Source organism: Tyto alba, unplaced genomic scaffold (assembly GCF_018691265.1).
Source record: "Tyto alba isolate M040663 unplaced genomic scaffold, T.alba_DEE_v4.0 Super-Scaffold_38, whole genome shotgun sequence".
Classification (NCBI taxonomy): Eukaryota; Metazoa; Chordata; class Aves; order Strigiformes; family Tytonidae; genus Tyto; species Tyto alba.
This window is the reverse complement of record NW_024881313.1, coordinates 13,630,755-13,645,746: the sequence shown is the minus strand read 5'-3', so window position 1 is coordinate 13,645,746 and position 14,992 is coordinate 13,630,755. Positions and strand designations below refer to the sequence as shown.

The following is a 14,992-nucleotide window of genomic DNA, read 5'->3' as shown; positions in this document are numbered from 1 at the left end:
ACAAAAAACAGGCGTTTGTGTTTGGTTGAGTAAAATCTGCATCCTTGATGTTTTAAAGCAGTAAGGTGTACTTTGGAAAGGACGGAGCTTAGGGCAGAAGGAAGTTAAAAGACGAATGTACTTGCTGTAGTTCTTTTGCAAATCTACTAAATTTCGGCCAAACTGTAAGCCTTTGAAAAGGTGATGTGCACCCAGCCACGAAACACTCGAACAGAGGAAGGAACTTGGGAAGAGAGGAATCAGAGGCGCCAAGGGCAAAAATGGCTGAAGATGAAAGCAGGAGAGCTCCTGGTACCCGAAGACTTGTGCGTCACACGCCGTTTCCGCGTGGGAAGGACTTTGGAAAGCCCCTGGGAACACAGAGGCAGCAGCAAGCTCCGAACCGAACGCAGCTCTGCTGAGCTTTTGCCACCGCTGCACTTTCCGGTGTAAGCGGCACCGCCCAGTCGCTCCCGCGTACCAGCCGCTTCCCCTAACGCGCACAAACTGGCACCCCCGCTCCCGCTAAGCGCTTCTGCCACCTCTCGCCGCCACCCGCCTTTCAGTGACGAGACACTGACCAGCGTCACGCAAACCACCGCCTCAACAAATAAAACCAGTGCCACGCGAGCCTTCCCCCGCTCCGTCACCGAGGCGCTACGAATTCCCGCCGCCCTGACAAAAACCCCCGCTCTTCCCACCCGCCGGACGTGACGCCCCCGCGGCACGGAGGGGTGGGGCTGCCGCGGACCAATGAAAGAAGGGCGGCCCGAGGCCGGAAGTGAGCGCACGCTGCCCTTCCCCCGAGCCGCGCCGCGCGCCGGAAGCGCGCCAGCTTCCCCTTTCCCCGCGCGCCGGAAGCGCCACCGTTTTTTCCTTCCCCGCAGCCGGAAGTTGCCGGGCGCCTCCGCTTCTTCCGCCTCGGGCGGCGGGGCCGGCTGGCGGCGGGTCGCCGCCCTCCCTCTCCTCTACCCCGGCATCGTCGGAGGGACCGCCGGCTGGGTGAGCAGCTGCCGCGCCCGGGGAGGACGGGAGGGCAGGGGGCGTCCGCGCTCCCGCTCCGCTCGGGTCCCGCCGCCGCGTCCCGGCGGCTCCGACGTGCCGCTGCCCCTGGGCGGGGGGAGGTGAGGCGGGCCGGGCTGCGCCGGGGACCCTGCGCTCCTCCGGGCTCCTGGGGGCCGGGCTGGGAGGTAACCACAGAGGAGGAGCGGGAGGACTGAAGAACTTCCCCATCTAGCGTGTCCCTTTCGTCAGTTGTAGAAGTGGCTTATAGGATCTGCGGGGTCTTTTTTTTTGTATAGGCACGTGTGATGGTTGTGGGCGTGCAGCTACTGAAAGCGCAGCCGGAATTTAACGATAATGTACGTTAATGAATGCTGCTATGCCAAACATGAACAGAGGCAAGGTAGTGTTGGGGCTGAAAGTGGGATTAGGAGCAGTGGGGTAATACGGGGAGTAAAAAGCTGTATTTCTGTGGAAATCTAAAAAGAGGGCAATCCTTTCTAGGCTATGGAACAGTCTTCAGACAAAACAGGCAGACTGTTTTTTGTCAGTTAGTGCACTCTGGATAGGCAGAGAAATTTTCTCCTACGTGTTTTAGGGAGTGTCTCTTTACCAGCAGCACACCCACATATCATGCTACATCACATCTCAGTTAATCCCTTCTTGAATACTGGTGTGGAGTTTATAAACACAGTAAATCCTCTGGCCAGTTTGTAGGTGGCTGTGTTGGTTCTGTCTCGGTAGGTATATACCAGCAAAACCAAAGTGTGCTGTGGGGAAAGTGATGCAACACAGAGAATGCATAAGGTTTTGGACTGAAATGGATACATGTTAAACCCTTGGGGTAAAAGTCACTCAGAACCCTGCTTTTGTTTGTATAAAGGTGATCTCAGATTACAAAGGAATTTGATAACATTCCTACAAATTATTTTCTCAGCAGTTTCCATGTGCATGGATATCACCTGAATCTTCTTACAAGAGCTTAAATTGTGTGTAAACTTACCCTAAAAATGAGTGGCTCCAAACCTGATATTCTGTGGGCTCCGCACCATGTCGACAGATTTGTTGTATGTGATTCGGAATTGAGCCTTTATCACATTGACTCTGCTGTAAGTTCAGAACTCAAGGCAGGGTCCCTGCGGCTATCGGAAGAAACTACAGCTACGCTACTGTCAATAAATTCAGACACACCCTATATGAAATGTGTGGCTTGGTATCCGAAGTACGATCCTGAATGTCTCCTTGCTGTTGGGCAGGCCAATGGTCGAGTGGTACTTACTAGCCTTGGTCAAGATCACAACTCAAAATCTAAAGATTTGATAGGCAAAGAGTTTGTTCCCAAGCACGCACGGCAATGCAATACCCTTGCGTGGAACCCACTAGATAGTAATTGGCTTGCTGCTGGGCTAGATAAACATCGGGCTGACTTTTCAGTGTTGATCTGGGATATCAGTAGCAAATACGCCCCAGAGACTGCAGTTGCTACAGAGAAAGTAAGACTTTCAGCAGGGGATCCGGAAGCAGGACTGGTAGTAACAAAGCCACTATATGAATTAGGGCAGAATGATGCTTGTCTCTCTCTCTGTTGGCTTCCACGGGATCAGAAGCTGCTTTTAGCTGGAATGCATCGAAATCTGGCTATCTTCGATCTGAGGAACACAAGTCAAAAAATATTTGTAAACACCAAGGCTGTCCAAGGAGTGACTGTCGATCCCTATTTCCATGATCGTGTAGCTTCCTTTTATGAAGGTCAGGTTGCCATATGGGATTTAAGAAAGTTTGAAAAGCCTGTTTTGACCTTGACAGAGCAGCCAAAACCCTTAACAAAAGTTGCGTGGTGTCCCACAAGAACTGGACTGTTAGCTACTCTAACAAGGGATAGTAATATCATTAGACTGTATGACATGCAGCATACTCCCACCCCCATTGGAGATGAAACTGAGCCAACAATAATTGAAAGAAGTGTCCAGCCATGTGAAAACTACATTGCTTCGTTTGCCTGGCATCCCACAAGTCAAAATCGAATGGTAGTAGTGACACCCAATAGGACTATGTCTGACTTCACAGTTTTTGAAAGAATTTCTCTTGCATGGAGTCCAGTGACATCCCTAATGTGGGCTTGTGGACGACATTTATATGAGTGTACAGAAGAAGGAAAGGCTAGTTCCTTGGAAAAAGACATAGCAACCAAAATGCGGCTCAGAGCTCTGTCAAGGTATGGGCTTGATACTGAACAAGTTTGGAGGAATCACCTCCTAGCTGGAAATGAAGATCCTCAGCTGAAATCGCTTTGGTACACTCTGCATTATATCCTTTATTCTACTGTCATTTATATCCTAAAGAAATAATATACCTTTATATATAAACTAGCTATATGAAATGCATGAAAATCTTTAAATATAATGCAACATCCTGTAAATACTTTGCATATGTTAATAGGATGTGACTTTAAATTTAAGGGAAAAAAAAAAAAAAGTTTTTCAAATGCTTGGCAAAATCAAGCTTCCTATACATGAAAATACTTATGAAGCAGTATACTGAAGATATGGATCAAAAACTTACAGGAAACAAAGGTCCCTTAGTTTATGCTGGCATTAAATCAATTGTGAAGTCATCTTTGGGTAAGAATGTTCCAACTTTGATAAGTTCTCTTGTAGTATGTTTATAGAATGATGCACTCATGTGTTTGTCTTTAAAAATTGTTGAAAGAGACTATTTTAAAATACAGAAACAAAGTATTTCCCCTCTGTGTTTTAGTATATGTTAGTTAACAGTTTATATTACAGTAGTTTCCAGAATTTTCCGTGTTCTTGCAAAGTCAATGATCAGAAGAACAAAGTATCCTCAGAAGTAAATCTTCAGCTGAACTATTTCAAACATTTGGGTTTTGACTATGGTACTGAAAATTCTTGCTCCCCACATAACTTATATTTTCAAAGTTCCACATAGGCGTGTAGCTCTAGGAAGCTGACTTTACTGTAGTCACTGCTAATGTACTGAGTACATTTCTAGAACTATGTTTAAATAAGCTGTCTTCTTCTGAAGTGTTAATCACCCCTGGTGCATCACATTATACATTTCATGCTCAGTGAAGTTTTTATGAGTATAATCTATTATTTGAATCTTTCCTTCTCTATTAATGATCTGTCTTATTAATATTTATGTTTCTTGGAGCAAAAAATAACTCGTCAGTGGTGGGAAAGCTTCTGGCATGTTGATGCTTGCTAGGAAGAGAACTGGTAGAGCAGGTGCTTGAGTGTGTATTATGTATTTTCAAACTGAATGTACTGATAACTCCTGTCAACTGTAACAGGAACCTCCAAAATCTTAGGAGGTAGAGGAAAGAAAAAAGACTTAGTGGGGATGTGTCAAGTTTAGATGCATGATTTTTAGCAGATCAAAATAATTTTGTGTATGCTGCTCCTTACCATGGAGTTTTTAGTGATGTTTATTTAAAGTACTAAAATATGACACTCACCTCTCATACTCTGCTTTATGATTGTAATCAAAGCATTGCATTGTGATTGAAATTTAAACTGTGATTTAAGCATAATCTAACTTATTTCCCATTTCTAGGAACAACAGAGAACCTCAGGCACAGCAGGAGTGGATCTGATAGACAGGCAGATATTATTCAGTATCTGAGTGAGGAGAGATCCTTGGCTTTGCAGCTCTGTGGGTGGATAAAGAAGGGAACAGACTTAGATGTGGAACCTTTTTTAAATTCATTGGAACAGGAAGGAGACTGGGAGCGAGCTGCAGCTGTAGCACTTTTCAACTTGGATATACGGCGAGCAATACAAATTCTAAATAAAGGGGCTTCCTCGGGAAAAGGTGTGCACTGTGTTTAATATCTTTTATTTTGGCATTATATCACCTTAGTAGATTTTCTTCTGTAAGCAGAATTATAGAAGATTGTATGGAAAAGATGCCCATTTTCTTAAAAATCGTTACTCGAAGTGGTTGTATTGGAGCCTGAGAATCTGACAAATCCTGATCTTTCACTCCTCAGACTATCATATGCCTTACTGTCTAGTTAAAATAGATTGTATGCTTCAGAATTTCCTATTGATACATACCCTGGAAAGTGTTACACTGATAATTAGTGGGATTCTTTTATTTTAATGGAATTGCATCTTGGCTGGATGTCATGTTTATTTGCTTCCACTGGGCTGTGTGCAGCTTTCCGCCAGTGCGATGGCTGTGGAATAACTGAAATAGATGTTTTCTGCAGACCCTGATAATTCTGTTTTGGAGTAATATTTGGTAAGAGTTGTAGTGTATGAGGGAAAAATTAAGATATTGGAGCCAGGAGATGGAGGTATTTTTGTTCTGTTTGCTTGCTAATATTCCTCCTACAGCTCCAATTAAAAGACTATATTGCGGTGAAAGTGGGTAGGTAAGACAGGAAGGGAGCTGTTAAGGTTCTTTTATTTTTAACATTGCCCCTTTTAGGTGGTGGGAAGTATATGTGTGCTTTCCATAGGAAAGGTTCAGAGTGGAAACATGCTATCTTCAAATTCGAAAATAAAATTGAACTCTCTGACAGAATGAATATTCAGATTAAATAGATTTAACGTTCTTAGGAGACTTGTTAACTTGAAGCTGCTATATGCAGTTGTCATCATACAGCTAGGCCTGTTAAGTGATGTCTATATATACAGTCCTATCTTTTCACTTCTTGTGGATGTGAATTATGGTAATGACAGTCTTCTATGATAGCGATAGGAACACATTTAGCAGTTCAAAACTATTTCAAAATACCAGAACCAGTGTGATGTTGCTTAAAGTATAACTCAGGCTGTCATGCATGTGGGCTTGTGACTTTTAAAGCTGTTAACTTAAATGAACAGAGGCATTTAAAGCAGAAACTAATAGATGCTAGTATATGCGCATTTATTTTAGCTAGTGTTAATTCTACTGCATTTTGTCTTGCATCCTGACAAAATGTTCCATTTCAAACTGATGCCCTCAATTACAGCTTTAATTGGATTTTTTTTAAAGTCCTTAACTTGAATATTGTTTCACTGATTGTTTTTAATAAATCAGGTGATCTGAACCTTAATGTAGTAGCAATGGCTCTATCAGGCTACACAGATGAGAAGAACTCGCTTTGGAGAGAAATGTGCAGTACTCTAAGACTGCAATTGAACAATCCCTACTTGTGTGCTATGTTTGCTTTCCTCACAAGTGAGTCAGGTTCATATGATGGTGTTTTGGTGAGTAAATTTCTGTTACGTTAAAATTCCTTAAGTAATAAGTACATATATATATACACACACACATATGTAGGGAAAGTGCTGTATGCCTATGAATTAATCAGATTAGAGTGTATTATTTTCTTCTGATACTGGCAGGAAACATTTTTTTCTGCTAAAAAGACATCTCATATTAGTGAATGTTATGTTAGTGAACAAACATGCGTAAACAGCCAAAATATCCAATATGGTTCACGTTTTTTTTTTTTTTTTAGAGGAAATTTTTTTTTTAGCATGGAATTATTAAACCACTAGAAATACATTATGAAAATAATTCAAGCAAGTGGAAAAAGGGAGAGGGCATAATAATGGAAATGCATAAAACAGAATAAGTGCAGGGGAGTTTGCAGAACTTTCATCAAGCTATATTTTCATTAATTATATTTTATTTTTCCTTGTTTACTTGTTAAAATAATTTCACTGTGTTGGGACAGTAAACAGAATAGTTTCACATCTTCTGAAATTGGTATAAAATTGCCATGTGTAGAGCAAACTAAACCTTTAATTATGAGATACTTTGGCTCTTTGGAGGAGTAACATACTTGATCCTTGGTTAAAGAACAACAGAAATCCTTCATTCAGTAGGAATTATTTAGCCCAAGGAAGGTCTCCTATAATGCAACAGGGTAATTGGCCTAAACCTGTGGAAAACAAAGTTGTCATAATATGATGCTTTTAGGGTATTAAAAAAAAAAAAAAAAAGGTGAGAATCCCAGAGAAGAGTCTTTTTCTTTCTTGAAGAGACAACGTTCTTGTTCTCTGGATGTTAGTAATAATTTTATAGTTGTTTTTTATTGTTGAATTGGAAACTGACAGATCATAAGGTATGGGGTTTTTAATTTTAATTTTTACTTCAGTCAGACCTGTTGAAGTTTGCATGAAAAAGATTTAGCCAAGCACATATCTTTGTTTTGGCAGTGTCAACCACAGTTTCTATTCTGAGACTATCAAGAGTGAAAAATAGGGGCCCAACTAAGTACCAGAATTAATCTAGTCAAGGATTTTTTTTTTTTTTTCTTCAGTGTCACATCTAATAGAAGGATGAAAAAGAAGAAAGTAAATATTATTGCATTTCTGCACCTTGAGTGCCAATATACTTATGAGAAATGCATGTTCTGGGTGTTTGGAATTAGTTTTAGGTTGTTTGGGGTTTTTTGTTTGTTTTGTAGTTGTGATTTTAGGAAGGAATTGAGTGGTTAGGCTAGTTATTTTGTAAATATGGTAAATGAAAGTTTGTTTTTCTTCCCCCTGTGACTTGGTAAGACTCTTGTCTATATGTTCTAGAAGCACTAAGCCCAGGTCTACATAACTTGCAAAGTTTATTTTTCTAGAATTTCATAAACCATGTCGGATGTATTGTACCAGGCTTTCCTGCCATTTGAGTAGATTGTTCCAGTAGCCAGAGTCTTGTTCTGATACCTGTATCTGAGTATAAACAAGCTGATATTTAGTGTCAGGTTTCTTCAGATGCGATGTTTTCTTTGTACATAGTCAATTTCATAGTATTAGTTATACAGTAGTGAAAATGTTTTGACTTTTACAAACAATGTATTGAAAGAATGGAAACTTGCATGTGATGGTAGTACTTCCATTTTTCTCTCCCAAGTATGAAAATAATGTAGCTGTACGAGACAGAGTGGCATTTGCTTGCAAGTTCCTCAATGATGCTCAGGTAAGTTTGTGGTTGCACGTTTAAGCAAACTGTTAAGCTGGGCTTTGTTTAGACGCAGAAGAAACTCTGGGGTGGAGAGGTGAACAGTGGAAGCAATAATTTGGTCTTCAATTTGTACCTTCAGCTTGATTTTTTTTTTTTTTTTTCCTTGTTTGTTTGTTTGGTTTTATTGTTTTTTTTTTTTTTTTATTACGTGCTAGTTTGTTGAATGCTATTGCATTACCTTTAGGTCTGCTTTACTGGAGTGTATTTGTACTTATTCAGTATTTATTTCCAGATTTTTACGTTCTCTCAAATTAAGGCCTGGTTTTGCAGGAGGAATGTTTTCTTTTAAATTCACTGAAGTATTTAAAGAGTATGTAACCTCTCTCTCTGCACTTCCTATCAGGAGGCTTAAAATTTGTTGATAAATACTTAAATTCTTGCAATATGGTGGATATAGCTATATAACTTTTTCTGTGTAACATTCAGGAAGCAGCAGACACACTTAAACAAAGCTATTCAAATTGTGAAAAACTTTGTCATATGCTGACATAAATGAGTTAGGAAGAGATGAACAGACAGCAAAAGTTAAGTAATGTTTTATTTATAGCTGAACAGGTTTATTGAAAAGCTGACAAATGAAATGAAAGATGCTGGGAATTTGGAGGGAATACTGTTAACAGGGCTGACAAAAGATGGAGTTGACTTGATGGAAAGTTACGTTGACAGAACTGGAGATGTCCAGACAGCAAGCTACTGCATGCTACAGGTTAGTGTTTCACTCAAATCTTTGTAGAGGAGAACTAAACAGTTTCTTTAGCAGTACAGTACTGAATCCTGCGAACTAAAAAAGTATTTTCTGTAATAAACTGGGACAATATATATCATGCTTGTTTTGTGAAATCATCTAAAACACTCGATGTTAACTATAAACATGTATCTTCACTCTCTCTTGGTGAGATAGCTTGGTAGGGGAAAAAGGCAAAAAGAAAATACAGTCCTTTTCATTATCTGAACTGGGAATAGCCATTCCCCTGCTTATTGCTGGTGTGTTCCCTGACAAATTAATTTTTTTTTTTTCCCAGGATTTTGATAGAGAACTGAAGTGAGGTTCCTTGTTTTGCCTGTAGGTGTTGGGTTTGTTGTTTTTTATGATGGACCTGTCTTGACCCTTATGCATTTGCAGCTAGTGCCAGCACTGTGTTTAACTGCATATGTAATCATAACAGTGATATAGATTGTGATATGTGACAGAATTTTATAATCCTTCATCTGACAGACGTGAGTTTTTAGGAGGATGTCACAGCACAATTATTTTTAACCGGAGAGGCAGACTGAAGAACATTTTTATCAAACTTGCATTATAATTTAACAAAAAACTAATATTTTTCTAGCAAATTACACTGTATTATTTCTCATAACTTGTAAAGGCTTTGTAAAGCCTTTAGACAAAGTGAGTAATATGTATTGTGTATCTTCAGCGTGTCTTGCATTTTTTCCTGTCTGCTTTAGGGTTCTCCATCAGATGTACTTAAGGATGAGAGGGTTCAGTACTGGATCGAGAACTACAGGAATCTTTTAGATGCTTGGAGATTTTGGCATAAACGTGCAGAATTTGATATCCATAGGAGTAAGCTGGATCCCAGTTCAAAACCTTTAGCCCAGGTAAATGTAATTCTTGTATGAAGTGTGACCAGTCTAGAAAGGGGTGGCATAATACCTCTGTAGAAAAAAGCTGCTGACCTCACATGGGGTTTCATGATGATTCATCTGCATATGAAAGATTTCAACTAAGGCTGCCCTAAAAAAGTAGCTGTGTTTTTTTCCAAATACTTTTTTAGAAATTACTTGAACTGTTTTGATAAGAGATTACAGAAATATGGTGAACAAATCTACACATCTTCATATCTAATATAGGAAGTCAGTTCCCTACCATTTTATTTGTGTCCTTTTTTTTTTCTTAAACATTTTTCTTTCAAATAATGTTATCTTTCTGAAACTAACTTTTCAAAGCTGGTGTTTTTTTCCTCCCGTGTTGAAAAACAAAATCCAAGAGATATCATCCAGCTGAATTTGGCATCAGGGTGAGGATGATGCTGAAAACAGGGAATTGAACCAAGAACTAGTTAAAATTGTCTCTGTTTTAACTGACATGAACCTCAAAGCTACTTTGAAGCCCTTGAACCTTAAACTAAAAGCCAACAGCAGCAACTTTTGTTACCAGTTCTGAGCATAAACCAAAACAAAAATGTAATGCGCTGTCCAAATGCTGTTGAACATCTGGTGGCATTTTTAGCTGACATGGTCTTACCACAACAACTCCCACTCTCTCATGTCTGCTAAGTATGTGCATTACAACAAGCCTTAGGGCCCAAGGGTTTCTGAGGAAGGCTGTTTTTTGAATTCATGTATCCATTACAGCTGTTTAAGGAGAGCTGCATCTGTACTGCTCCAAGTGGGAGAGAGTTGAGTTTACTGCTCCTTCCTTATGTTATCAACATAAATAACCCCTAAAGAGTTTAAAATATGTGCTCCTTGGTATCAAGTCACAACTTGTGGCTTTAAGGTATGCAGGTAAAGATTATTAGGAAAATCATCATTTTGGGGACTCTAGAGTGGGTCACGTGACTATAAGGAGGGAAAGACCAGATTTAATTATACAGTAAGTAGAGTAAACTTCATTTCTTTAATTACTGTAGGTATAGCTTTTTATTATCTTAAATAATACCTTTCCAAGTTGTAGCGATTGTGCATGTTTTTATGTGCTCTTGAGGTAAGTGAGCAACATTAAGGCCTACTTCTCAGGACCATCTGCCACATCTATAAGTCAGGATGTTAGCCTTGGCTTTCCAGGGCATTCTCTAGAATATCTGGTAAGTAAGTGTGTGCTAGCTTGAACAAATTCACTCATAGGTGTAGCAAAAGTGGAACCAAATAAAAAAAATTAATGGGCTTTTGTTCTCTTTAGGTGTTTGTGAGTTGCAATTTCTGTGGAAAATCAATCTCTTACAGCTGTTCAGCTATTCCTCATCAGGGGCGAGGTTTTAGCCAGTATGGAGTTAGTGGTTCACCAACTAAGTCAAAAGTTACAAGCTGTCCTGGTTGCCGTAAACCCCTTCCTCGCTGTGCACTTTGCTTGATAAATATGGGAACACCGGTTTCCAGCTGTCCAGGTATGATGCAGTGGGTTTGAATTTATCCAGCTAGAGTACTCGTTAGAGACCTAATTAGCAGCTCCAAATTAGTTGGAAGATCTTCTGTTGCCCCTTTTTCTTTCTATTTGTACTCATCCTGTAAATACTCGCACTCATCATTTGGAGGGAGGAAGGCCATAATTAAGAATTTGTTTACATCCCATCTGATTTTACAATGAAACCTATGTCTTGGTTATTTAGTGTCAGACAGTATGCACAGTTACTTGGTTCTGACAGTTTTCCCAGTGAGATTGTCAGTGAAATACCATGGTTAGACAGATTCAAGTATTGTGGTGGTCAGTATTGTGAGCTTTAAAACTGTGAGAAATGGGAAGCGTGGGGTTTTTTTTGAGATGAATTGTTGGGATGCTATAGAAATCTTGGAATGTAAATTAATTGATTTTTAGCTGGAAGAGGAAGAAAGAATAAATTTAAACTTAATGTGGTATACTTTCACTAAGTATGAATGAATGTATGGGTCATGCTGTCACAGTTAAATATTATGACTAGAATCTTTCGGTTCTAAATGTCTTCGGCTCAGCATTATACAAGGACTAAATGAAACTGTTTTTGTCCATATTTTAAGGTCAGTCTTCTTACATAGCCACGAGCAGCTGTGTAGCTGTTGTCTATTTATATATCTCATGTTTTCACTGATCTGTGTTACGACTTCTATATTGTAGTTGTTCCAATTCATAACTTAGATTTTGTTGATTTTTCTAAAGCAGAACATCTCATGTGCAGTAAAATAGTCCTATAATTCACTGGAACATAAATAAATCGCTGAAACATAAATCACTGTTGAAAAAGATTCTGTAAAATTTGTTTGATAGGCAAGTTTAGCACATCTGTAAGATGTGAAACAACAGCTCAGCAATGTAATTCTTGTTTTGGCATTCTGCCAGTAGTTACTAATTTTACTGACTTCTCTTTTAAAATCAGGCCAGTTCTTCACGTAATGATCCTAATTTCATATTTCTTCTAATAGTGTTACTGGGACTGACATATAAATGAAGCATAATGATTTACAAGCATATTTGTGGGGGTGGGTTTGCCTCTGCACAGGAGGATCCAAATCAGATGAAAAAGTGGATCTTAGCAAAGACAAGAAGTTAGCCCAGTTCAACAACTGGTTTACTTGGTGTCACAACTGTAGGCATGGTGGACACGCTGGGCATATGCTTAGCTGGTTCAGGTAAGTTCACGTTAAAATCTTATTTCACATGGGTATGTTGCACCAAATAGGACATGCCTCCTTTGCTATGACTAACCACCATGATAATATTTTGTTGGTTTAGAACATATGCAAAACTTAACTATGGTGCTGAGTTTTTCTAAGATGCTATGTCCCTGCACGTACTTAAATGTATAGGTTACAAAATTCTTGTCAGTTTTATTTTACCTGTTTTTGTTTTGTTTTGTTTTCTCCTGTTGCTACCTAGAGACCATACTGAGTGCCCGGTTTCTGCCTGCTCTTGTAAGTGTATGCAGCTGGATACAACAGGGAATCTCATTCCAGCAGAGACTGTCCAGGCATAAATAATGTTTGAAAATGGGGGGCTCTCTCTGTAATGGATGTCCATCGCTGCCCAAGCATAGATTTTGGACAAAGTTACTGACTATGAAAAAATAAATTGCTATCAGATTAGTAAAATGTGTGTATGACTGTACTTGGTAGAAACAGGTATTTCTGAAATGAGCCTCTGGGTAGTATGTGGTCCTTGTTCAGAGGATTGAAGCGATTCAGTTCAAAAGCACTCCTGGAACTGTGGACTCTTTGGATTTGCTAAAATCCAAAGAACTTTTAATAATGTTTTCAGGGTAATGCTGATCGGCCCTTTTGTTTTCCAAACAAAGCAGTGTTTATATGCTGTGAAAGAGGGCCTTCAAAAGAAACACCTGAAAAGTATTCTTTAGAAGATCACAAAGTGATGCTATGGATTCCTCTGTTCCTTGTTTGATCACTCTTTCTTGTATGCAAGCAATTGTTTCCTTGTAAGTTCATCCAAAGTGCCACTGTTAATTGTATTCAAAACAATATTGTTTTGAAACAAAAGAAAAGAAAAATCAATTTATTTCTGTTCTTAAGTTTTGTTAAAAGTAAAGCAATATCTTTGCAACTCAAGGTCTTACTTAATTTATCTACATATTTAGCTGATATGAATTTTAAGAACTTGGGGGGTTTGTCTCCTAGTGATGTTTATATCCTGGAGTTCCCAGAAAAATCATGTGTCTGTTTCATGCAGAGTGCACGTAAACTATAGGAGGTTTCATTCGATTGATTAATTTTTAAAGTAGTACTATGAAGATTTGAAATTTCAAGGACTGGAGACTTGTAAATATTTAAATTGTAAACTACATGCTGAGTTTTGACTACAAAAAAATGTGAAGACTTTTGGATAATCAACATTTCCTTGTACTTGTGAAATATGCTGGGAAGTGTGAAATCAACCTATGTAACTCCTGCTTCTGGTCACTAGCTGGTACCAGTCTGCTCCCAAAACACTGCACAATATTAGGTCATTGACCAGAAGTAGTTCTAGATATGTTACCAGCTGGAATTAAGATTATTTATTAACTTGAGAGTCAATGGTATTTTGCTAATACTGTGCTAGGAGCTAATCGGTATTGTTGTCCTTGACTTTGTAGGCAACAAAATTGACACAAATTAGGGGGGAAAAAACCTGTTTTAAGGTATGTGATAATAACATCAGTTTACTTGGTGTGTGTTTATTTACTGATAGAAACAGTATGAGTTACTTAACACTTGTGTGCTATGAAATACTAAATGGAATGCTAGCAATAAACTGGTACCATATTGCCAGGACTGTGAAAATTGGTGTTTTAAAAGAGAATATATTGTAATATACCACTAGTTCTAAGTACTCTAGTGTAGTTGCAACAGGATAGAATGTGGAAATGTTTTCTGTAGATGCACAAGATTACATTCAGGACTTGAGGTTATATTTTCTGATTTAGCATTAATGCTGTAATACATCTGCTGCATTTTTTCTGATCTAAAATTCTTGCCTAATTGACAGAGATCTTTTTAAAAGAGGTACTTGATATTTGTGGGCATGGGAGAGCAGTTACTTTTTGTTTCTTGTTAGCATATTTATTTCTCTTTCCAGTATTTTTGCACACTTCGTGTTGCTGTTGAAGAGCTCTTCGAAATGTTCTTCATTTATAAATGTAAACTGGGGTTTAATGTATGATACCCTACCCTATTTATATAAATACAGGCAATAAAACTTCTGCTTTATGGAAATGAGGATTTGTAAGTGTCAAGGGTATGTTTTTATTCCTCTGTAGTAATACAGTTTAGTAAATTTTCCTCATAAATTCCATGTCCAGGTGAATATAACTAACTTACGATGTCTCACTTATGTAAAGAAAACTCATCTATAATGTTTTCAACTTGACTATATCTGTTTGCATCAAATTTTAGAATTTCTTTAAATGCTTACTTTGATACTCAGCATGTCTTTGAAATGTTTTGAATTATGAATGTGTGCATATTCTGGCACAGTATAATTATGTTTTGGCTGTTGTAATTGGTAATCAGGCTTTCAGGCCAGCAATTACACTATTTGCAAAATTTACTAAGTAAGAGGTATGTTTTTTAATGATCAGATTTTTTTCCTTGTTTTTAAATTAATAAATATTTCTGGGGTGATTTGTTGTCTTCTAACAAAAAGAATAGCTACAGACATTTTATTAGCTGCATTTACTTTTATATTTACTGTTTTCTGATACCTGCTCTGTAGAGCTAACTAGATGAAGGTGGCCTTGCATGCTAAAATGTTTTGACCCAATGGTTCATGCTGATTACATTTCATTCTTTTCATTTCATTATATGCTCCAGCCTTGCCTCCCTTCCTTGATTAAACACAAGCATTTTCTCA

At 38.6% G+C, this 14,992-nt stretch overlaps 1 protein-coding gene across 4 annotated transcripts; it reads left to right on the top strand.

The window, feature by feature from the left end:
- Window positions 1–864: 864 nt before the first annotated feature.
- On the top strand, window positions 865–14,992 carry MIOS (meiosis regulator for oocyte development). 4 transcript variants are annotated; one of them, XM_032991750.2, is made up of 11 exons: window positions 865–981; window positions 1,922–3,288; window positions 3,504–3,602; window positions 4,558–4,815; window positions 6,031–6,200; window positions 7,846–7,911; window positions 8,504–8,662; window positions 9,406–9,558; window positions 10,862–11,066; window positions 12,153–12,282; window positions 12,530–14,992. In XM_032991750.2, the coding sequence occupies exons 2-11, from the start codon at window positions 1,992–1,994 to the stop codon at window positions 12,624–12,626; spliced, it is 2,634 nt and encodes an 877-aa protein (XP_032847641.1). In that variant the 5' UTR covers window positions 865–981; window positions 1,922–1,991; the 3' UTR covers window positions 12,627–14,992. The 4 variants fall into 4 exon arrangements, with proteins under 4 accessions (XP_032847641.1, XP_032847640.1, XP_032847643.1 ...); XM_032991749.2 differs by having other exon boundaries at window positions 1,919–3,288; XM_032991752.2 differs by lacking the exon at window positions 865–981 and adding an exon at window positions 993–1,103.

Coding starts and splice junctions, on each gene's coding strand:
- MIOS (XM_032991750.2), top strand. CDS start 1,992: ATGAGTGGCTCCAAACCTGATATTCTGTGGGCTCCGCACCATGTCGAC. Junction 8,663..9,405: donor CAAGCTACTGCATGCTACAG/GTTAGTGTTTCA, acceptor TGTCTGCTTTAG/GGTTCTCCATCAGATGTACT. Junction 9,559..10,861: donor GTTCAAAACCTTTAGCCCAG/GTAAATGTAATT, acceptor TGTTCTCTTTAG/GTGTTTGTGAGTTGCAATTT.